This window comes from Physeter macrocephalus, chromosome 8 (assembly GCF_002837175.3).
Source record: "Physeter macrocephalus isolate SW-GA chromosome 8, ASM283717v5, whole genome shotgun sequence".
NCBI lineage: Eukaryota > Metazoa > Chordata > Mammalia > Artiodactyla > Physeteridae > Physeter > Physeter macrocephalus.
The window spans coordinates 157,192,709-157,209,906 of record NC_041221.1 but is presented as its reverse complement, the minus strand read 5'-3'; the positions used below and the strand labels follow the sequence as shown (position 1 = coordinate 157,209,906).

Genomic DNA, 17,198 nt, shown 5'->3' with positions numbered 1-17,198 from the left:
CTCCTTTTATGTATATTTTTTCACTTCATGGTGACTTTTGAAGCATGAATGTTAACTTTGATGTAGTTTAATTCATCATGCTTTTGGTGTCATGTCTAAGAATTTTGTAATCCCAGGTTATAAGGACTTTTTTCCAATGTTTTCTTCTAAAAGTTTTATAATTTTATCTTTTACATTTAGACCTGTGACCTATTTTATTTTTTGTAAGAGCTGTGAAATATAGGTGGTTTATTTTTTTGCATATGGATGTCCATTTGTTTCAAAATCATTTGTTGGAAAGGCTATTCATTCTCCATTAAATTGTTTTTGCACTGTTCTCAAAAATCAGTTGCTATTTATATGGGTCTGTTTTTGGTCTCAGTATTGTTCCATTGATCTATGTCTTTCCCTTCACCAATACCACACTGCCTTGACAATTGTAGCTTTAAAGCAAGTCTTAAAATTGGGTAGCGTGATTCCTTCAACTTAGTTCTTCAGAAATGTTTTGACTGTTAATTTTCTTTGCCTTTTCGTGTAAAGTTTAGAATCAGCTTGTCTGTATCACAAAAAGTCCTGTTGAAGTTTCCACTGGAATAGCATGTCTTCTGATCCGTGAACATGGGGCATCTTCATTTAGCACCTCTTTGATTTAGATCATCAGCATTTATGGTTTTCAGCTTATAGAACCTGTACATCTGTTGTTAGATTTATTCCTAAGTGTTCATTTTCTGGAGCTGTTGTAAATGATTTTTTATTTGGTTGTTGGTATTTTTTAGTCCTTCTATGTCCTTGCTGATTTTCTAGTAGTTCTATACATTACTGAGTGGAGTGTTTGTCTCCAACTGTAATTGAAGGTTTGTTCATTTCTCCTTTCACTGCTGTTTTTACTTCTTGTATTTTTAAGCTCTTATGTTAGGTGCATACATATTTAAGATTGTCATGTCTTGGTGAGTTGATTCTTTTATCATTTTTTAATATCCCTCTTTATTCCTGGTAATTTTGATACAATTTCACATGAGTCCATTTAATCTATATTGGAAAGTAATGTGCAGAGAGGTTAACAGCATAGCCTCCGAGTCAGAACTGCCTGGATTTGAATCACACATCCAAGTACAGGTGTATGACCTTGGGCTCATCACTTACCTGTTCCTTGGCTCTGGTTCATTTGTAAATTGGGATAATCTCATTCAATTTGTAGGATTAAGGATTACATGAGATGATTCATCTAAAACATCTGACAATAGTACCTAACAGTAAAAACTATCATTGTTAACCACAAATGTTAGATCAGAAATGTCTAGTTTTTATAAAGTATGTCACAATTAGAAATACATAGAAGGTTCAGGTCCCTTTTTAAAAACAGCACTTGTGAAAAGAGGGATTATTAAATATATCTAACCTGAGTCAAATACCAAATACTTTTCTTTTATAAAAGTTTTTCTTTCATCAGTAGTTCCATACAGTGTCTACTTTATATCTTGTTAGTTAAAACATGAACAAAGTCATATATTGTTTCAGTTCCAATAATAATTAACAAGTGATCTAAGCAGATTAACAACCACCTGCTGAAATACTGTTTAATTAGATAATAGGGTTGCACAGAACTTCAGGTGGGCTGAATCTGAGGGTGAATTTGTATTATGGATAGCCATAGTAGTGATGAATCTAAATAATAAAAGCGACCAGTAGTGTATAAACACCGACTTTTTAATGCATACTAAGCATATTTAATTGTCATCATCTTGTGTCTATCTTTAAAAAACCATTAGAAAGGAAAGTGTCAATTAGGTAATAGCCATACTCTTATATAAGAAATTTTGTTTCTCCTACCATGCATCTTACTTTAGTGCTAAATTTAAAAATAGAGTGAAGACAGCTTTTTATTGTGGTTCTATTATCACAGTGCCAAAATAGTTAATTAAATTAGAAGAGAAACAAATAGAAAACCACCCAGCAAAGGAATGCATTTCAGTAACTTTATTGAAAGGTATATCCTTTAGTGCCAAAACATAACGGTAGTTGGTTAGGTTACCTCTGCCAACTCAAAATTAACACTGATGTATTCAAAATATTGAAATTTATCAGTCTTTTGGGAAAACTGGAAAGCTATCCATAAAACATGGTTTACAAAAGTATAAGATACACTGTGGTTCTTTGGTTTATTTTCCAATGCATATCTCCCCATAACATGATGTCAAATTTGGGTACAGCCATCCTGGATGGATTCAGGCTACACATTACACTAACTGTTTATAATACTTTACCACAGTAGATCTCCTTAGGTTCACTGAAGTCCTGAACACTACCTCCTCAACCTTTTAATTATGAAGATGCCTACTTACCTTTCTTAATATTTTCTTTTGGTACAGTAGGGGCAATTAATGAAAGTATATTCTCTCCCTTTTAAGCAAAATTCTAAATTAGAAGCAATGACAGTTTCATAAAAACAGTGCTTAGTAAAAACTTCTGGAGTGTTAAAGTTTTCAGAGTGACGTTAATTTGAGTTACTACTACAATAAAAACTAATTTTCTAATTTTCTTGATGGGACTAGACAGGCAGTAAATTTTGTATAAAACTGTTTTCTAGAAAAATATTAAAGATAACTTAATATGCTGAAATTAATATGTCTAGTTAGTTTTGCTTTATATAAAATGCCCTCAAATTTAAATGTGATTCCCATGTAGCAATAAAGTCCACATCTCTGGATTATATATTACTTGCATTATGGGTGCCAAGAAACCATTTTCACTGCCTAGAATACTGACCCTTATTATGCCTTAAAAGTGCGTTTGTGAAGTGGTGGTTTTGATGTAAACCTCATATTTAAATTTAAAGTTTAAATTTAAATTAAGTAGGTTACCGTTTTTACACCACCTAAATACAATATATTGACCCAATACAGAAAGTTGGATCAGTGTTAGAAATGAAGATTCACAGTTTACCTTCCCAGGCTTGTCGTTAGCATTTCACATTTATGCTGTTAGCTTTGATTTGTATACTTCACAGGTGAATTCAAATGTGAGTAATTCCACTATAGGGTAATGTTAATTAGGCAGTTTTCCCAAATCTGAGAACACCAATGTTAATCTGCTTGTGATGTTTTGAGGCTTCACAGCTTAAATCCATTATAACATTATGGAATCCACAGCTCAGGTTTGTGGAGAAACGCTTCAGAAGAGTTTTTTGTTGCTGTAAGAATCCTATTTAATAAACAAAAAAATCAAGTTATCAGAAGTCTGCCAAACACAAATATTACTACCTGTTAAAATATCTAAGATTCATAATCACGTCTTATGTAGATGTGTTCTGTGTTAATATTTAGTTCTGAGTAGGAAGAAAGAAATCACCATGAATTAAACTTGGATGGCAAGAATGTATATCATATATTTGTGAGGAGGCTTACATTTTTTTATGCATGTAAATACTTTCCAATGCTCAACTACTATAGCAATGATACACATACAGTTGAGATGTATAATGATACACTATACAGTTGAGACATCCTGGCAGTTTCTAGACACTCAATGTAGAGACCACCTGTCACAACTTACTTTTAAGTACAATACCCAAGTTCATACTGATTTTGCTAATAAGCTAACAATCTCAAATTAGTTCAATGTATGGTTCAAACTTTTGTTCCTGCTCCCTTACTCAGGCTTGTGTAACTTTAAATGAGCCAAAGCCTAAGTCTACATATAGCAAAATGATGGGAAATTGAAAAAAAAAAAAAAAATACTGTTTTAATGCTACTTTTAAAGTTCAGGTTATTAAGGATGCTGCTTTTTAAGCTGAAAATTTAATGAAATGGCTAACATACATATCAAAGTTTAAGAGAATTCCTTACTCTTAGGGTGTTGTACCTTGAATATAGTAAATGCCCTCAAATACTAGCTGACTAGATCAGTGAAGTCATTTTCCCCTCTGCTAGTCCAACTCCATTTTTTTTTAAAATAATGCAGATTTAAATTCTTGAATTGCAGAAGAAAATTATAGCATTAGAAGTCTCTCTACATGGAGAAAAACTATGAACCAAATTTACCAATTAAGGGACCATTTCAGGAATTGTTGGAAGGTGGGTTATTCTGTAGTAACTGTGCTTCAGTTGCCGTGCAGTACGCCCAGAAACAATCCATTTCAACTTCTGAACGTTTGGTTTGGAACACTTGTTTGATGAATATTCAGTTAAACACTTGGATACGAGCTCTTGCCAGAAAGTCAAATCTCTGCCATTGATCTGCGCATAAATTTAAAAAATATATTCCTTAAAATAAAAGTCCTATAGTATTTAATTATAGTAATAATTGCAATCTTATTAACGTGTGTTTCCTCGTCAAAAAAATTTGAGGGTAAGCTACTTAAGTTTCAGATAAACACAGGACATCTCATTTTACTTTAGGAACAAGTGGTTTAGTTTCTTTTACAGCTGTCAACAGGATTTAGGCTATGACCTAGACATACCTTGGAATGTTTCTGAAGACATTCTACTCCTTCTGTTAACTCTACACACCTCTGTGCCTGGATCTCCAAGGCAATGATAGACAATGCCAACACAGATGGCTAAAAGAGATAAATTTTAAAGTAAACGTTGAATATAAAAGTAGGTATATAAATAGGTTTAATCTTTATAAAATATTTACCTTTGCTTTAGAAAATATGATCCTGCAGTAGCATGCCTTAAGTTGAGCTTCTAGTCTTTCAAAATTAAGGCTATTCCTCCTTTAAAAAATGAAAAATTAATTGAAAAAATGAAATTAATTTTATATAGATAATTTTACATCAAGTCAAAAGAAATTTTTAGAAAAATAAGTCAATTTTAAAGTGAAGTTTATGCACACTTATCATAGAAAGTGAATGATATGAAGTAAAGAATTTCCCTTCCTTCAGAAACATTAACTTAAGGATACCATATATGAATTTTAACCGATTTGGGCCAAAAAAAAAAGTATCATGCTACAACTCCCAAGGTTTCTTTTCATTTTAATAAATATATTTTTGAATCTGAAGTTCCTTTTTCCATAAATCTGTGTCAGATGCTTACCTAGTAGGTTCTATAAGTTAACTAGTCTATAAATGGAAAACGTAATTAAAAAAAAAAGTTGAAATGTCCATCTTAAGAATTCACAGACTTCAAGAAGCTACTTTTGACTGAAAGTCTTCTCACTTCTGCTGGAGAGTGAAGTGAAACTCAAGGAGCTTAGCTGTCATTTTACTTACTTTGATTGGAATTCTACCAGGATATTGATTTTATGTAATATCCAGATAATATCATTCTGATTTCCAAATCTTTGTTAAAAACAAAGATCACATACCTTTCATATGGCAAGTTCTCTTGCAGGAGTGAATAATAGAGTTGTAGAAACTGAAAGGCAGTAGTAGCTTTGACTTTCCAACACACCTTCTCCAACACAATCTTTTCCATTCTCATCAAGTCTGAAACGGTGAACCTATACTGGCTTATTCGGATCAAGTCAGTTGCCAATGGGACATTCCTTTCCTCTTCTATTGATTTTACAGCCAAATAGAAGCAGCTCAGTCCAACACACCCAAGGTGCTTGGGCTGTACCTAAAAAGACAGTAAGTCCATGTCTTTACCTTATTTCAGTTAAAAAAAACATAAAGGATAATCTAGAACTCAACCCATCACTTCGAAAATGTATCTTTGAGGTGTATTTCTCAGCTGTGAAGGACTTAACAAGATGCACTAATACCTCAACTGTAGTCTCTTAACCATATGTACCCACTTGGAACCAATTTTTGAGTAAACAGACTAAGTTTCAGTGTAATATGTGGCTTGAGCACATAACAATTCTTACTTTTGGTTTGTTTAAATCAGTGCAGAACGATAAGCAATAAGCTACTAGCTCAAAGGCTTATATGAGGACTGAAATGCCTTACAGCTTATGCACAAAATTTCTTTCCAGAATGTTGTGTTTTTCCAGGCTGTTTTCTTTGTAGTAACACATGTAAAATGTTTTTAAATACTATAGCACATACTGTTTACTCTGCCTGTAAAGCTCTATTCACTACCAATATTTTAAATTTATTCATCATTTTCTCAATGTCTACAAAATTTGTCACAGTCAAAATCCTGTCCACTTTAAGTTCCACTCAACGGAAACTTTAAGAAGCCTTTACCAGTATTTGTGCTCTCCTCTTCTTAGAACCCCTTCAGCAACACATTTATGCCTCTTTTGAGGTATAAGGTAATTATTTTCTTATTATTCCTTGTACTATACAGTAGTTACCAGTGCAAACATTACTGCCACTAAGATTATAATACACTTACGGGATAGATGTATGTCATTCATCTATGTAACATTTATAGTCAAAGGTAGTGCCTGCACATGGTGTCTAAAGAGTTGTTTAATTAGGCTATTGAAAGTTTGAACCATTCAATACACATTGAATTCCTCCCATATATGATGCATTCTGTTAGGTACTGAGGACTAAAAGATGAGTTGCATTTTAACTGTCACGTTATTTCATTATCTACCAATGACCACTGGCACACAGAGAAGTCAGATGTATTTTTAACAATTAAGCTCTGAAAGCTACACAGATGTCCTGCTTATCCAATACAGGGAAATAACTATATATAAATGCTCCTTCAGAAGATAGTCTCTCTCTATTATATGCAGACTTAGGCTGGAAATGACAAGCATAAGCACGACTTGGGTAAATATAAGGCTAAAACAATTAAAACTTTATTCTATATGAATAGAGATCAAGAAATATACTCTATTGACCAGGTGGTTGACAGCATCAACAAAAAGGAAAAAAAAAAGAAACATAGTCTAATTCTTAACCCACAATCTAGCATTCTGCCTCTAACACATTTCTTAAAATTTAGAAACAACAGTAAATAAATGAAAACACCCAAGCTATCAAAAAAGACTTTTAAAAACAACAGCCAACTTTTCTACTAGGAGACTCTGCAATTAATTATTTGATATTAGACTATTTTTCAATGTCAGAAGGTAAGTCGAATAAATGATGCATCACTCTTAATTAAAAGGAAGGATTTCATCAGTGCTGTAGTACAAACAATTACCATAATGTTTTGGCTACTTGCTGAAAACAAAAAAGGTCAAGTTATGAATACCAGCCCAAAGCTAGCAATACCACCTCCAAAACACATTGAACAAAACCACGAAATACTCAGGGTAATGTAGCTCTAGACGTACCTTCATTTTAGACAGGAATCTGTCCAGTAAATTCACAGCTAGAGAAAATGTCTCCGTGTCAAAGCCAAAGAACTGAGTTAGACTAAGGAGATCTTTTACTTCAAAGTCCCTCAGTCTTGCAGTCATTCTAAGGCCATTATCGTGTGCAGATTCAATTAGTCTCAAGCCGCAGACCTTTGGCTGACATCTCAACTCCTGTTCCAACAGGGCATTCAGCTGGTGTAGCAGTTTCTGAGAGTCAGTTGTTGTCAGTACCTCTATCATCTATTTATAGAACAAAGCCCAGAAAGGAGTGAAAGAACAGCCCTTCCTGCCTTGTGTTGTGCCAGGTGCATTATAACACAAGTCTCCCCTCCCTCAATGCTATTAGTGAATCTAAGTCACTGCAAAATGCCATCTGTTATTCTCCCCCTCCCCAACCAGTTGGTCACATCCTAAATTGTGAGTTCCTAGAGGGCAGGAGCCATGCCTTTTGAAAGAACAAAAATGCAAATCTTCATGCCCAAACTTTGAAATTAGATGGTAGCAAGTATTCTGCCATTTATTAACAATGTGAACTGTTCAAGTTAGTAAATTTTTCTTAGTCCTCAATTCCTAATCTGTAAAGTGGGTATAAGGTTATTACCTATTTCATAGACACTTGTGTGGAATGAATGAGATCATCTAGGTACACAGGTACTTAGCACATACAGTAGGTGCCTAATAAACACTGGGCAATATTAATGAGCTTATTTCTAGTCTGTAAAATGAGGCAATATCTGCCTCTTTAAATGGTTGTGAAGATTAACCAAGATGATTCAACTAAAGAGTTTAGCATACTGCTTGGCACTCACTGCTCAGTAACTGTTAACTTTTATTGATGTTAGGAAAGGAAGCTTAAAGGCAGTTATGGGCGCACGCAGTGGGGGCGGGAAGCTAATCCAGCCTGCAAGAGGAATCTGGGAGTTTCATTAATTTAAGACAATACTGAACATCTACTATGTGCCTGCTCCGGGCACAGGCTAAGCCCTGGACACACGGACGGTCCCTCCCCGCAACAACCGAAAGACAGGGAGGCAAAAAGAATCCTTAGGGTTGCGCGACGTAAAGGGTTGGGCAGATGGAGAACGGCAAACTTCAAGGGTACAACTCTTTGGCCCCTGGGCTGGGACCGGGCCCATAAGACACTAAGACATCTCAGGAGGTCGGATCTGGCCCCGCCCCTCCATGCTCGTACTAGCCTGAACTTGTTGCTCGGGAAGAGTTAACCGAGGAAAAGGGCTCGAGACCTACCCCTCACCCCGCGCCCCCCAACCCTGCTCCCTACCCGCACTCCGAGGTCAACCCCGAAATCCGAGCTCACCTTGATCGCGACTGCAGCTCCTCAGCGGTAACAACCCTCCCCGGGCCTGCTCTCACCTCACCCCAAGATATTAGAACCGAGAGGCCTACGAGGCGAGAGGACTCGCGGGGAAGACGGGAGAGGCCCGGGGAGGGGGAGCCGTCTTGGGTGGAGGTCTCTGCAGCGCCGCCGAGACGACACTGCCCTCCACGGGGTCAGCTCGGAGCCGAAGGGGCCGCGCCTGGCCTCCTGAGTAATATATTGGAGGGCGGGGTTTTCTCGCTGCGGTGGGAGGGGCACATGGGAGGCATTTTCGCTGCTGATTGGTGTAAGTCTTATGATGGATGGCTCCTGCTGTCCAAAGAGGGCTGGTCCGTAGAGGGAAGAAGTCCGGCCAATCAGCACACGCTTTTCACGATCCTGGAGTCAAATTCTCCGCCCCTTGAGACCACGCCCCCTACCTCTAAGCGTCTCTCATTGGAGGATTTCCCCAAGTGTCTTCAATGAAGAGGAGGGGGAGCTGAACGCTGCGCGCACCAACCCAGGCCCGGTAAGGCCTCTGCGGGCGGGCGGATTGGCCAGAATATCGTTCCAGAATGTACTGGGAGTTTTCGTTCCGTTCGGTTTAGTAGAGTGCTTCTGCTCTCTCTAAAAATACAGTGTCTGATTCCAAAAAAAAAAAAAGAAAAAGTAAAGGCCTGATTTTTCATTGCAGTTGGAGAGGTGGATTTTCTATGGTGTGGTTTATTAAATTTCCAGAAGTTTCTCCCTGTGAGCTTTAGAAATCACTTGTTCCTTGCCTTGTTTTGCTTTTTTGTATAATTTATCAAAGGGTGGAGTTGGGCTACGTACATTCTTGGTCTCCTACCAATTTCCCGAATTTGATTTTTGAACAAATTAGAAATAGAAAAGTTGGTAGTTCTTCATCGGCTTAAAATGAAAGGTGTGTGGTTGACTCAAGAGGAATAAGTAGACAAAAATAATTGTAGTGCTTATGCATCTGAGTTCACAGATCCGTGTGTGAAGCAATATTAGTCTTTTTACTTGCTGTCCATGAACTTAATCTCTGATTGTGAGCCTTTGCCTGGTAAGTGGAAAAATATTTTGCTTGAAGCCTTCCTGGACTCATTCCTTCCCTCTTTCTTTCCCTATTGTCATAAATGGGAAGGGTCTACATTAAAAGGGCCTGAGGATTGGTGAACAAGGAATTGGTTATCAGTTCTGGTGGACTGTACTTTGATGTCTGTGTTCTCATGGTCTCTTCCTGGTTAGTGGCTACCTGGGCTTTGAAAAAATGAAAATCTGAAAGATTTGCTGGCATGTTTGCTGTTTGCCCTGCCGGGTGCTTCCCTGAGGCAATGACACAGAACCAAGCCCTGAAATGGGGGCAGAGTTATGGAGAGAAAGGGGAAGGGAAAACCTGAGAGAAAAAGTTAATGTCCTAAAATATTACCTTAGCCACATCACTAGGTCAGTTTGTCAAACCTCTGTGTTTCAAATGTGGAAGAGGCCTTGGTCATCCTTGAAAAAGAACTCACGTAATGAATATAAATGGGCAATTAAAAACATTTAAAAAGTTCTTTTTACAATAATGTGTGAGTTTACAAACGTACATGATTCTCCTTTAGTAACAAAGGAACAAAATTAGTAACAAAATTAGGAATATAGGTATGTACACATGCACTCTTTCACTATTTGTTGAACACGTAATATGTGCCAGTGAGGACAGAATATACTGGTTCCTGTCCTTGTGGATCGTGTAGTTTTGTGGACAATATAAACTGATTTATTTTCAAGTCACAGGCTACTAACTAGGTACATGACTTTTAGCAAGTTTTTAATTGCATTGAGTTTACATTTTCTTTTATTAAAAAATAGGAAGTAAAAGTACCTTATTCACAGGGTTATTGAGAGGATTAAATAATGCAAAGTACCTAAAGAGGTAGGCATTGTGCCCAGAGCACAGTAAGTACTTGATAAATGGTAGCCTTTATTATTAAATTACTAACATTTCTTTTGAAATGTCTTGCTTAACATACATTTAATTCTGTTTTATCTATTGTCAGAGTTAGTCTTCTAGAATCGGAGTATGGAGTTGTTTACTTAACAGTAATGAAAGTATCTAAATTGTGTGTATTAATTTCTTTTTTTAAAAAAAGATTTATTTATTTATTTAATTTATTTTTGACTGCGTTGGGTGTTAGTTGCAGCATGTGGGATCTTCGTTGGGGCATGCGGGATTTTTCCTTGCGGTGCATGAGCTCTTCGTTGTGGTGCCCGGGCTTCTCTCTAGTTGTGGTGTGTGGGTTTTCTCTCTCTAGTTGAGGCGTGCGAGCTCAGTAGTTGTGGCACACAGGCTTAGTTGCCCCATGGCATGTGGGATCTTAGTTCCCTGACCAGGGATCGAACCCATGTCACCTGCATTGTAAGGTGGATTCTTTACCACTGGACCACCAGGGAAGTCCCATGTGTATTAATTTCTATACCTTTTTTATACTTAAAATTTTCACATGCAGCTTTAGGTAATATATCATTGTTTATGTAATAAAAATGTTTTCTCTTATGTTAAGATCTTATTACTTTTTATTAAAATCTGAAATTACCTGCATGAAAAAAATTGTTTCTATAGCACTGAAGAAACATTGATTCAATACAAATCAAATCAAATGGACATTTTTTACCTTTTCTCCTTCCCCTCACCTCCACTGTCATTTTTATTCCATATTAGAATACAGACTATCATTTAAATAATTTTAAAGTCCTAATTAGCAAAATGTGCAAATGTAAGACTCAATTATGTACTATTGTAAAAGAAAAAAAATGAGGCCTTTGTTAATTGGGATTTATTTTTAAAGACTTACAGATTTAGTAATGAGTCTATCAGGAATCTTTCAAAGGACTGACTTCCAGGGTATTTTCTAGGCTCAGTGATATATTCAGCTGCCATCTTCACACTTTCTTCTTAATCAGCAGTTAAGTGCAGCAAGAACTGAAGCTCAGAATAATGGCCTCAAGGCTGGGCAAGAATCCAAGGCAGTTAACAGGAGGATTTAATCATATTCTCTACACTGCGGATTACAGAAGTGCCTTGAGCAGCAAAAATTATAACAAGCAGGTATAACAGTGGTGGCTTGTCAAATGCTGCCCTGACCAGGGAAATTCCTCATTGGTTCTGTTTCCATCCTAGACACTGGAGAAGTCTTTGCACCTCACCCTCTGTTGAAGCTCCCTGACAAATGTCCAGAGCTTCTGAATGTGGGCTTGTCCAATTGTGATGAGGGCTGAAAAAGTGAGGATCCAAAAGATCTCAGCTCAGTCTCTTCCCCTCTACTTCCTGATCTTTCTTGGAACTAATTATGGCCCCTTCCACCTCTCCAACTATTCTTGAGTGCATCTGCTCTGTCTCAGAAGAGAACTTGCTTGGCTGTGGCTTCTTGGAGTCTTCATTAGCCCCTGGGATAGCAGAGAAATTGTGTATAGTTTGGGTCATGATGGGGAGGCAGGGAAAAGGATACATAGAAAACAGATTAGTAATGTCAGATATATCTTGCCCTTCAGAGATTCTAGCTATCTCTCATAAAGTAACCCTTTCCAATTAATTGAGGTGTTACTATATTCAGTGGAAAAATAAACGTTGTCAAGTAACCACTGCTATATAAAGGCACTGGGAGACATTAGACGCAGATCTCCCACTTGCTAGCATTTAGTCTAATGGCCATAGGCTCTGTTGAGTACAGGGCTCAAAGCCAAGACCAGCCAATAAGGAAAAGAGTTTGCATTTGTTATGTATTTCCCAAGTGCTAGGCTGCGTGCTGAACTTAAACACACATGATCTTATTTAGTCCTCTAACAACTCTGATATTATTATCATCTTCAGAAATGAGGAATATCTTGTATATCTTCTGTTTAGCAACTACTTTTTACTGTTTACTCAATATTCTTAACACATAACTTGAATGTGGATTTTACAGCATTTAAAAACAAGTTTTTATTTTGGAACCCTTTAAACTCATTACCCAACTTCAATAATCATCACCATTTTGCCCATGTTGCCTATTTACTTTCTGTTTGTCTCATCATTCAACAGATATTTATTGAGAACTTTCTAGGTGCCAAACCATTGTGTTTTGTAGTCCCAGATTGAAAATGTTACAATTTTGGGCCATAGGGTATGTTGGCTATTGTTTTTTGTGCAGATAGGGGTTGGAAGGATCAGCTGGGTCATTCTTCAGGTGCATCTCTTTCTAGTCTGAAGCCCACACTGAAGGTGTCTCTAGGGTCTGCTGCTTTGGTAGGAGAAGGAGGGAATGGGGAGGGATAATAGTTCCCTTCCTTATTTAGGTCTCTGCCTGTACTGCTTACCTTCCTCACAAAGGTGCATGCAGACACACGCAAACACACCCACACACACCCCTTTACAAAAGATTTTGACAGAGTTGAGTTTTGGGCAATGAAGTACTTTCTAATCTAGCTTTTTTGTCCCTTAGGGATCTCATAGGTCTGAACTTTTGTTCTCTAGGTCAGCCTTCCTTGCTTGAGGTTACCACTTTCCTCATTTCTTTAGCCTTTTAACTCTTTTTTTTTTTTTTTTTTTTTTTTGCGGTACGCGGACCTCTCACTGTTGTGGCCTCTTCCGTTGCGCAGCAGAGGCTCTGGACGCGCAGACTCAGCGGCCATGGATCACGGGCCCAGCCGCTCCGCGGCATGTGGGATCTTCCCGGACCGGGGCACGAACCCGTGTCCCCTGCATCGGCAGGTGGACTCTCAACCACTGCACCACCAGGGAAGCCCAGCCTTTTAACTCTTTAACTCGTGATCTGAGTTTTGATGCAGCGAAGTGAAGAGGTTGGTGCAAAGGGCATTCCAGACAAAAGCAACAGTATGTGCAAAGGCGCTGAGGAAAGAGAGACTAAGATGATTTCTGTAAATGAAATGTAGATGACTCTGGCTAAAGCATGGAGGGTGTTGGAGTTGGGGGAGTCTAGCAGTGAGGTGGGGAAAGAAGCAGTTGCTTATTCTGCAGGACCAGGTATACCATATATACCATTATTGGAATTTTGGAGTTTATAGGCTTTGGGGAACCAACCATGGAATTTAAAGGGAACGTCACAACTGGATTTGTGATTTAGAATGACCACTTGGCATCAGCGTGAAGAGAGGAAAGCGGGGGCCAAGAGTGGAGTCGGAAGAGCAGTTTAAGAGGCCACTGCCTTAACCTAGGAAAAAATGAGAAGATTGAACTGAGGGAGTGAGAATGGGAATGGGAAGGGGATAGATTCAAGGGACCTTAGAAGGCTGAGCTGATGGATTGTGGTGATTGATTAGATTTGATTGGTTAGGGGATCAGCATGAAGGCAGAGTCAAGAATACTGTTCAAATTTCTGGTTCAGGCAAAAAGTTGAATGGAGAGTCTATTTATGTGCTAAGCTCAGGGAATACAGGAAAAAGACCAAGTTTGTAGGGGAAGACCTTGACCTAGAGATGCCTGAGGGAACTCCAGGTGGAGATGTCCAAAGGCATCCAGAGAAACATTTGGTGCTATTGATAACTATGGGACTCATCAGAATATGGGAGGTGATTGAGTCATGGAAGGAGATCAGTCAGGGACAATTGAAGGTGGTAAGACAAGCCTGAGGAGAGAGTCTAGGGAACAGGAGTCCCTGAAGGGATCTAGAAGGAGAAGGCATGTTACAGGAGTCAAGAGACTGTGTTTCAAGGAGAGAGTGAGCACCAGTGTCTGATGCTGCAAAGAGGATAAAATGAAGTATGAACAATAAAGAAAGAAAATGAAACCAATGAATGTGTGACCCACTCTTGCAAGGGGCTGGACTGTGAGGGATAGAGACCCTGGACAGAGAGTGGACATGGTGTTGAGAGAGATATTTTGCTTTTCAAAGATGAGCTAGACTTGTGCATGTTTAAGTAATGACCAGAAAGAGCCAGCAGAGAAAAAGAAGGATCTGACTGCTAGAACAATCTAAGTGCTCGGATGACACTAGTCAATTTGCATTCCGTCAGCTGTATTGTTATAGAAGCTTCTATATAGTCAAATACTCACAGACTACAATGGAAGTGAACAACACAAAGGGGCAGAAATTATATGTGTTTAGCATGCCTAAAATTCTCTAAATAGATGTTAAGAAATATCACTACATGCTTTATAAATGTTTGTGTTTTCTATAGCTATTTTATATTCAGCATTTCCAGTTTCAGATTATCCAAAGCACTCCTCTTGATTTAAAATATTCTGGCTTGCCAGGTTTAGGAGCTTTATATCAGTGTTGAAGTAAGAGTAATAAATAAAAACATGCATTTTATGTACCCATATGTAGTTAAAATATGATAGAACAAGGCATCCATTTGCTCAAGCCTTAAATATGTAGCTTTTGCTGGAAGTCAGCCATACATAGATTGAACTCAAATAGAATAAAAACTTTAGGCACATTATGGAGGTTTCTATTTTTAATGGAAATATATTTACATCATACAACCATAAATGTGTGTGAGCATGGAAATATGTGGATGTGATAGTAATACTGCCAATAATGCCAAATAGCATTGATATAGAGTTTTCTATAACACATTTCCTGTCAATCCTGGCCTTGTAGAAGAATTTTTAATAACTAAAAGCAGTGGTTTGGTTGAGACATGAAGGGACAGACTACAGTCTGGGTCTCATTTTCCACAGTTACTATCTCCCACCCTCAATATTTTCATATTTTAATTGGGAAAATAAAAACAGTACTACATCAGAGGTTTAATTAATTGAACTAATACTCAGAAGTAGCATATGTAAGGACTTAATAAATGTTAGATATTATTATCTGCAGAAATAAGTAACATTCTGTGAGATAAATAAATTGCAACCCACGATACTGCTGACATCAATTACTAAGTATATTTAAATGAAGCAATGTTATCAAGGTCTTTACTCTTTCTTACTTACAATAATAAGTTAGTCTTCCAGTTGTTTTCACTTTAAAGTGCGAATTCATCTCCTACTATGCCAGGTATAAGACCTCATAAACTGGGAGGAGTTGCTAGTACAAATCAACTAACAAACATAAACCAATGTTTTAGGTTTTTCCTTAGTCTTTCTTCTGTGAAGCATTTTCCTTAAGCGGACTCTCCTTTACGTATGAAGGTGTATGATGATTCCCATCAAGATAAAAATCTTCTATTTTTAGTAAACTTCATAGTTTACCAAGGATTTTCACATATATTTTCTCAAACTCCCTAAAATCCTTGCCATATTTTCAGGGCATAGATTGTGTGTTAGTTTGTTAGGGCTGCCATCACAAAATACCACAGACTGGCTGTCTTAAACAACAGAAATTTGTTTTCTCACAGTCTGGAGTCTGAAGTCCAAGATCGATGAGACGGTAGGTTAAGGTTCTCCTAAGACCTTGCCTTGGCTTGCATGTGGCCACCTCCTCGCTGTATCCTCACGTGGACTTTTCTGTGTATCTGCATCTTCCTGGTGTCTCTTCCTCTTCTTATAAGGAAAATAGTCATATCGGCTCAGGGACCCACCTTTGTGGCTTTATTTAACTTTAATTATCCCTTTACAGGCCCTATTTCCAAATACAGTCAGATATGAATTTGGGGGGACACAATTCAGTCCATAACAGATTGTGATCCATATTTTCTTGGGGAGAACAGTAAGGCCAGAGAGGTTAAATGATTTTATTCAGGGTCACTTGGCAGGACTTTTCATCCTCCTATTTTTCCCCCATCGAACATCCCACATTCCCTTCTGGAATTACTTCTCCGGAAATGCTTTTTTTTGATGGCATGTGTTTATGAAATGATTTTAAGTTCATGGACTAAAGAATGCTATTTTATCCTGAATTTCACAATTTCATTGCTTGATTATACTTTCCTCTATTCAACTAAACTCTGTCTTAGACTTCACTATTGTTAATTTTTAGATGGTCATTTCACAATAACTTTTGGACTATCTTGAGAAATTAAGGGCTAGCTTATTCAAATACTCCCTAACACACAAACCCCTTAACAATAAGAACCTGAAAAAGGAAAGAGCCTATTATGAAATTGCTTGTGAGGAATGTGATGTTAAGAACCTCTCTTGGGCTGTGAATTAATTATTATTGTGGTTCCAAGTTTTCATTTTTTTAAAACAGGGGAATGAATAGGGACATCTTGTCCGTACTGATACAAATGAAATGTCCTCTGTGGAACACAGAGTCTCAGTTCTTCTGGCCTCTCCTACCCACAGTCCATCATCCCACAAGGCTCAAAAAATTTATATAATGTTGAGTAACAGAATTTGGTAATATTGAAGGACTCAAAACATCCTTCTAATCAGACATTTTATTACACTTACACATTTACTCTTGATTCATTATATATTGAAAAAAAATGTTTCATACAGACTTATCTCTGATTCATTGTACATTTCAAGCAAAAGGTGTTTTCATAGCCAGTATGACTATAATCCCCCTTCTTCCAAGGAGAGGTCATCATACCAATACTCTACAGAAAGATATCCACCCAAAAGTCACACCTGTTACCCTTTTCCTACCTCCAATTTGAGATCATTACTAAAAGGAATTTAATGAATCTATGGACATAAGTGTTTGGGTTTTTTTTTGATTTTTTTTTTTGCGGTACGCAGGCCTCTCACTGTTGTGGCCTCTCCCGTTGCGGAGCACAGGCTCCGGACGCGCAGGCTCAGCGGCCATGGCTCACG

The 17,198-nt window shown here is 37.6% G+C and overlaps 1 protein-coding gene across 2 annotated transcripts; it reads right to left on the bottom strand.

The window, feature by feature from the left end:
- Nucleotides 1-2,965: 2,965 nt before the first annotated feature.
- On the bottom strand, nt 2,966-8,737 carry CCNG1 (cyclin G1). Of its 2 annotated transcripts, XM_028493417.2 has the most exons (8): nt 8,507-8,737; nt 7,165-7,428; nt 5,290-5,543; nt 4,618-4,696; nt 4,439-4,537; nt 4,090-4,214; nt 4,020-4,040; nt 2,966-3,180 (listed from the first exon to the last, which is right to left on the bottom strand). In XM_028493417.2, the coding sequence occupies exons 2-8, from the start codon at nt 7,426-7,428 to the stop codon at nt 3,114-3,116; spliced, it is 909 nt and encodes a 302-aa protein (XP_028349218.1). In that variant the 5' UTR covers nt 8,507-8,737; the 3' UTR covers nt 2,966-3,113. The 2 variants fall into 2 exon arrangements, with proteins under 2 accessions (XP_028349218.1, XP_007121410.1); XM_007121348.4 differs by having other exon boundaries at nt 4,020-4,214.
- Nucleotides 8,738-17,198: the final 8,461 nt, after the last annotated feature.

Coding starts and splice junctions, on each gene's coding strand:
- CCNG1 (XM_028493417.2), bottom strand. CDS start 7,428: ATGATAGAGGTACTGACAACAACTGACTCTCAGAAACTGCTACACCAG. Junction 4,697..5,289: donor GAGAACTTGCCATATGAAAG/GTATGTGATCTT, acceptor CATTTTTTAAAG/GAGGAATAGCCTTAATTTTG. Junction 4,041..4,089: donor ATTGTTTCTGGGCGTACTGC/ACGGCAACTGAA, acceptor CTTCCAACAATT/CCTGAAATGGTCCCTTAATT.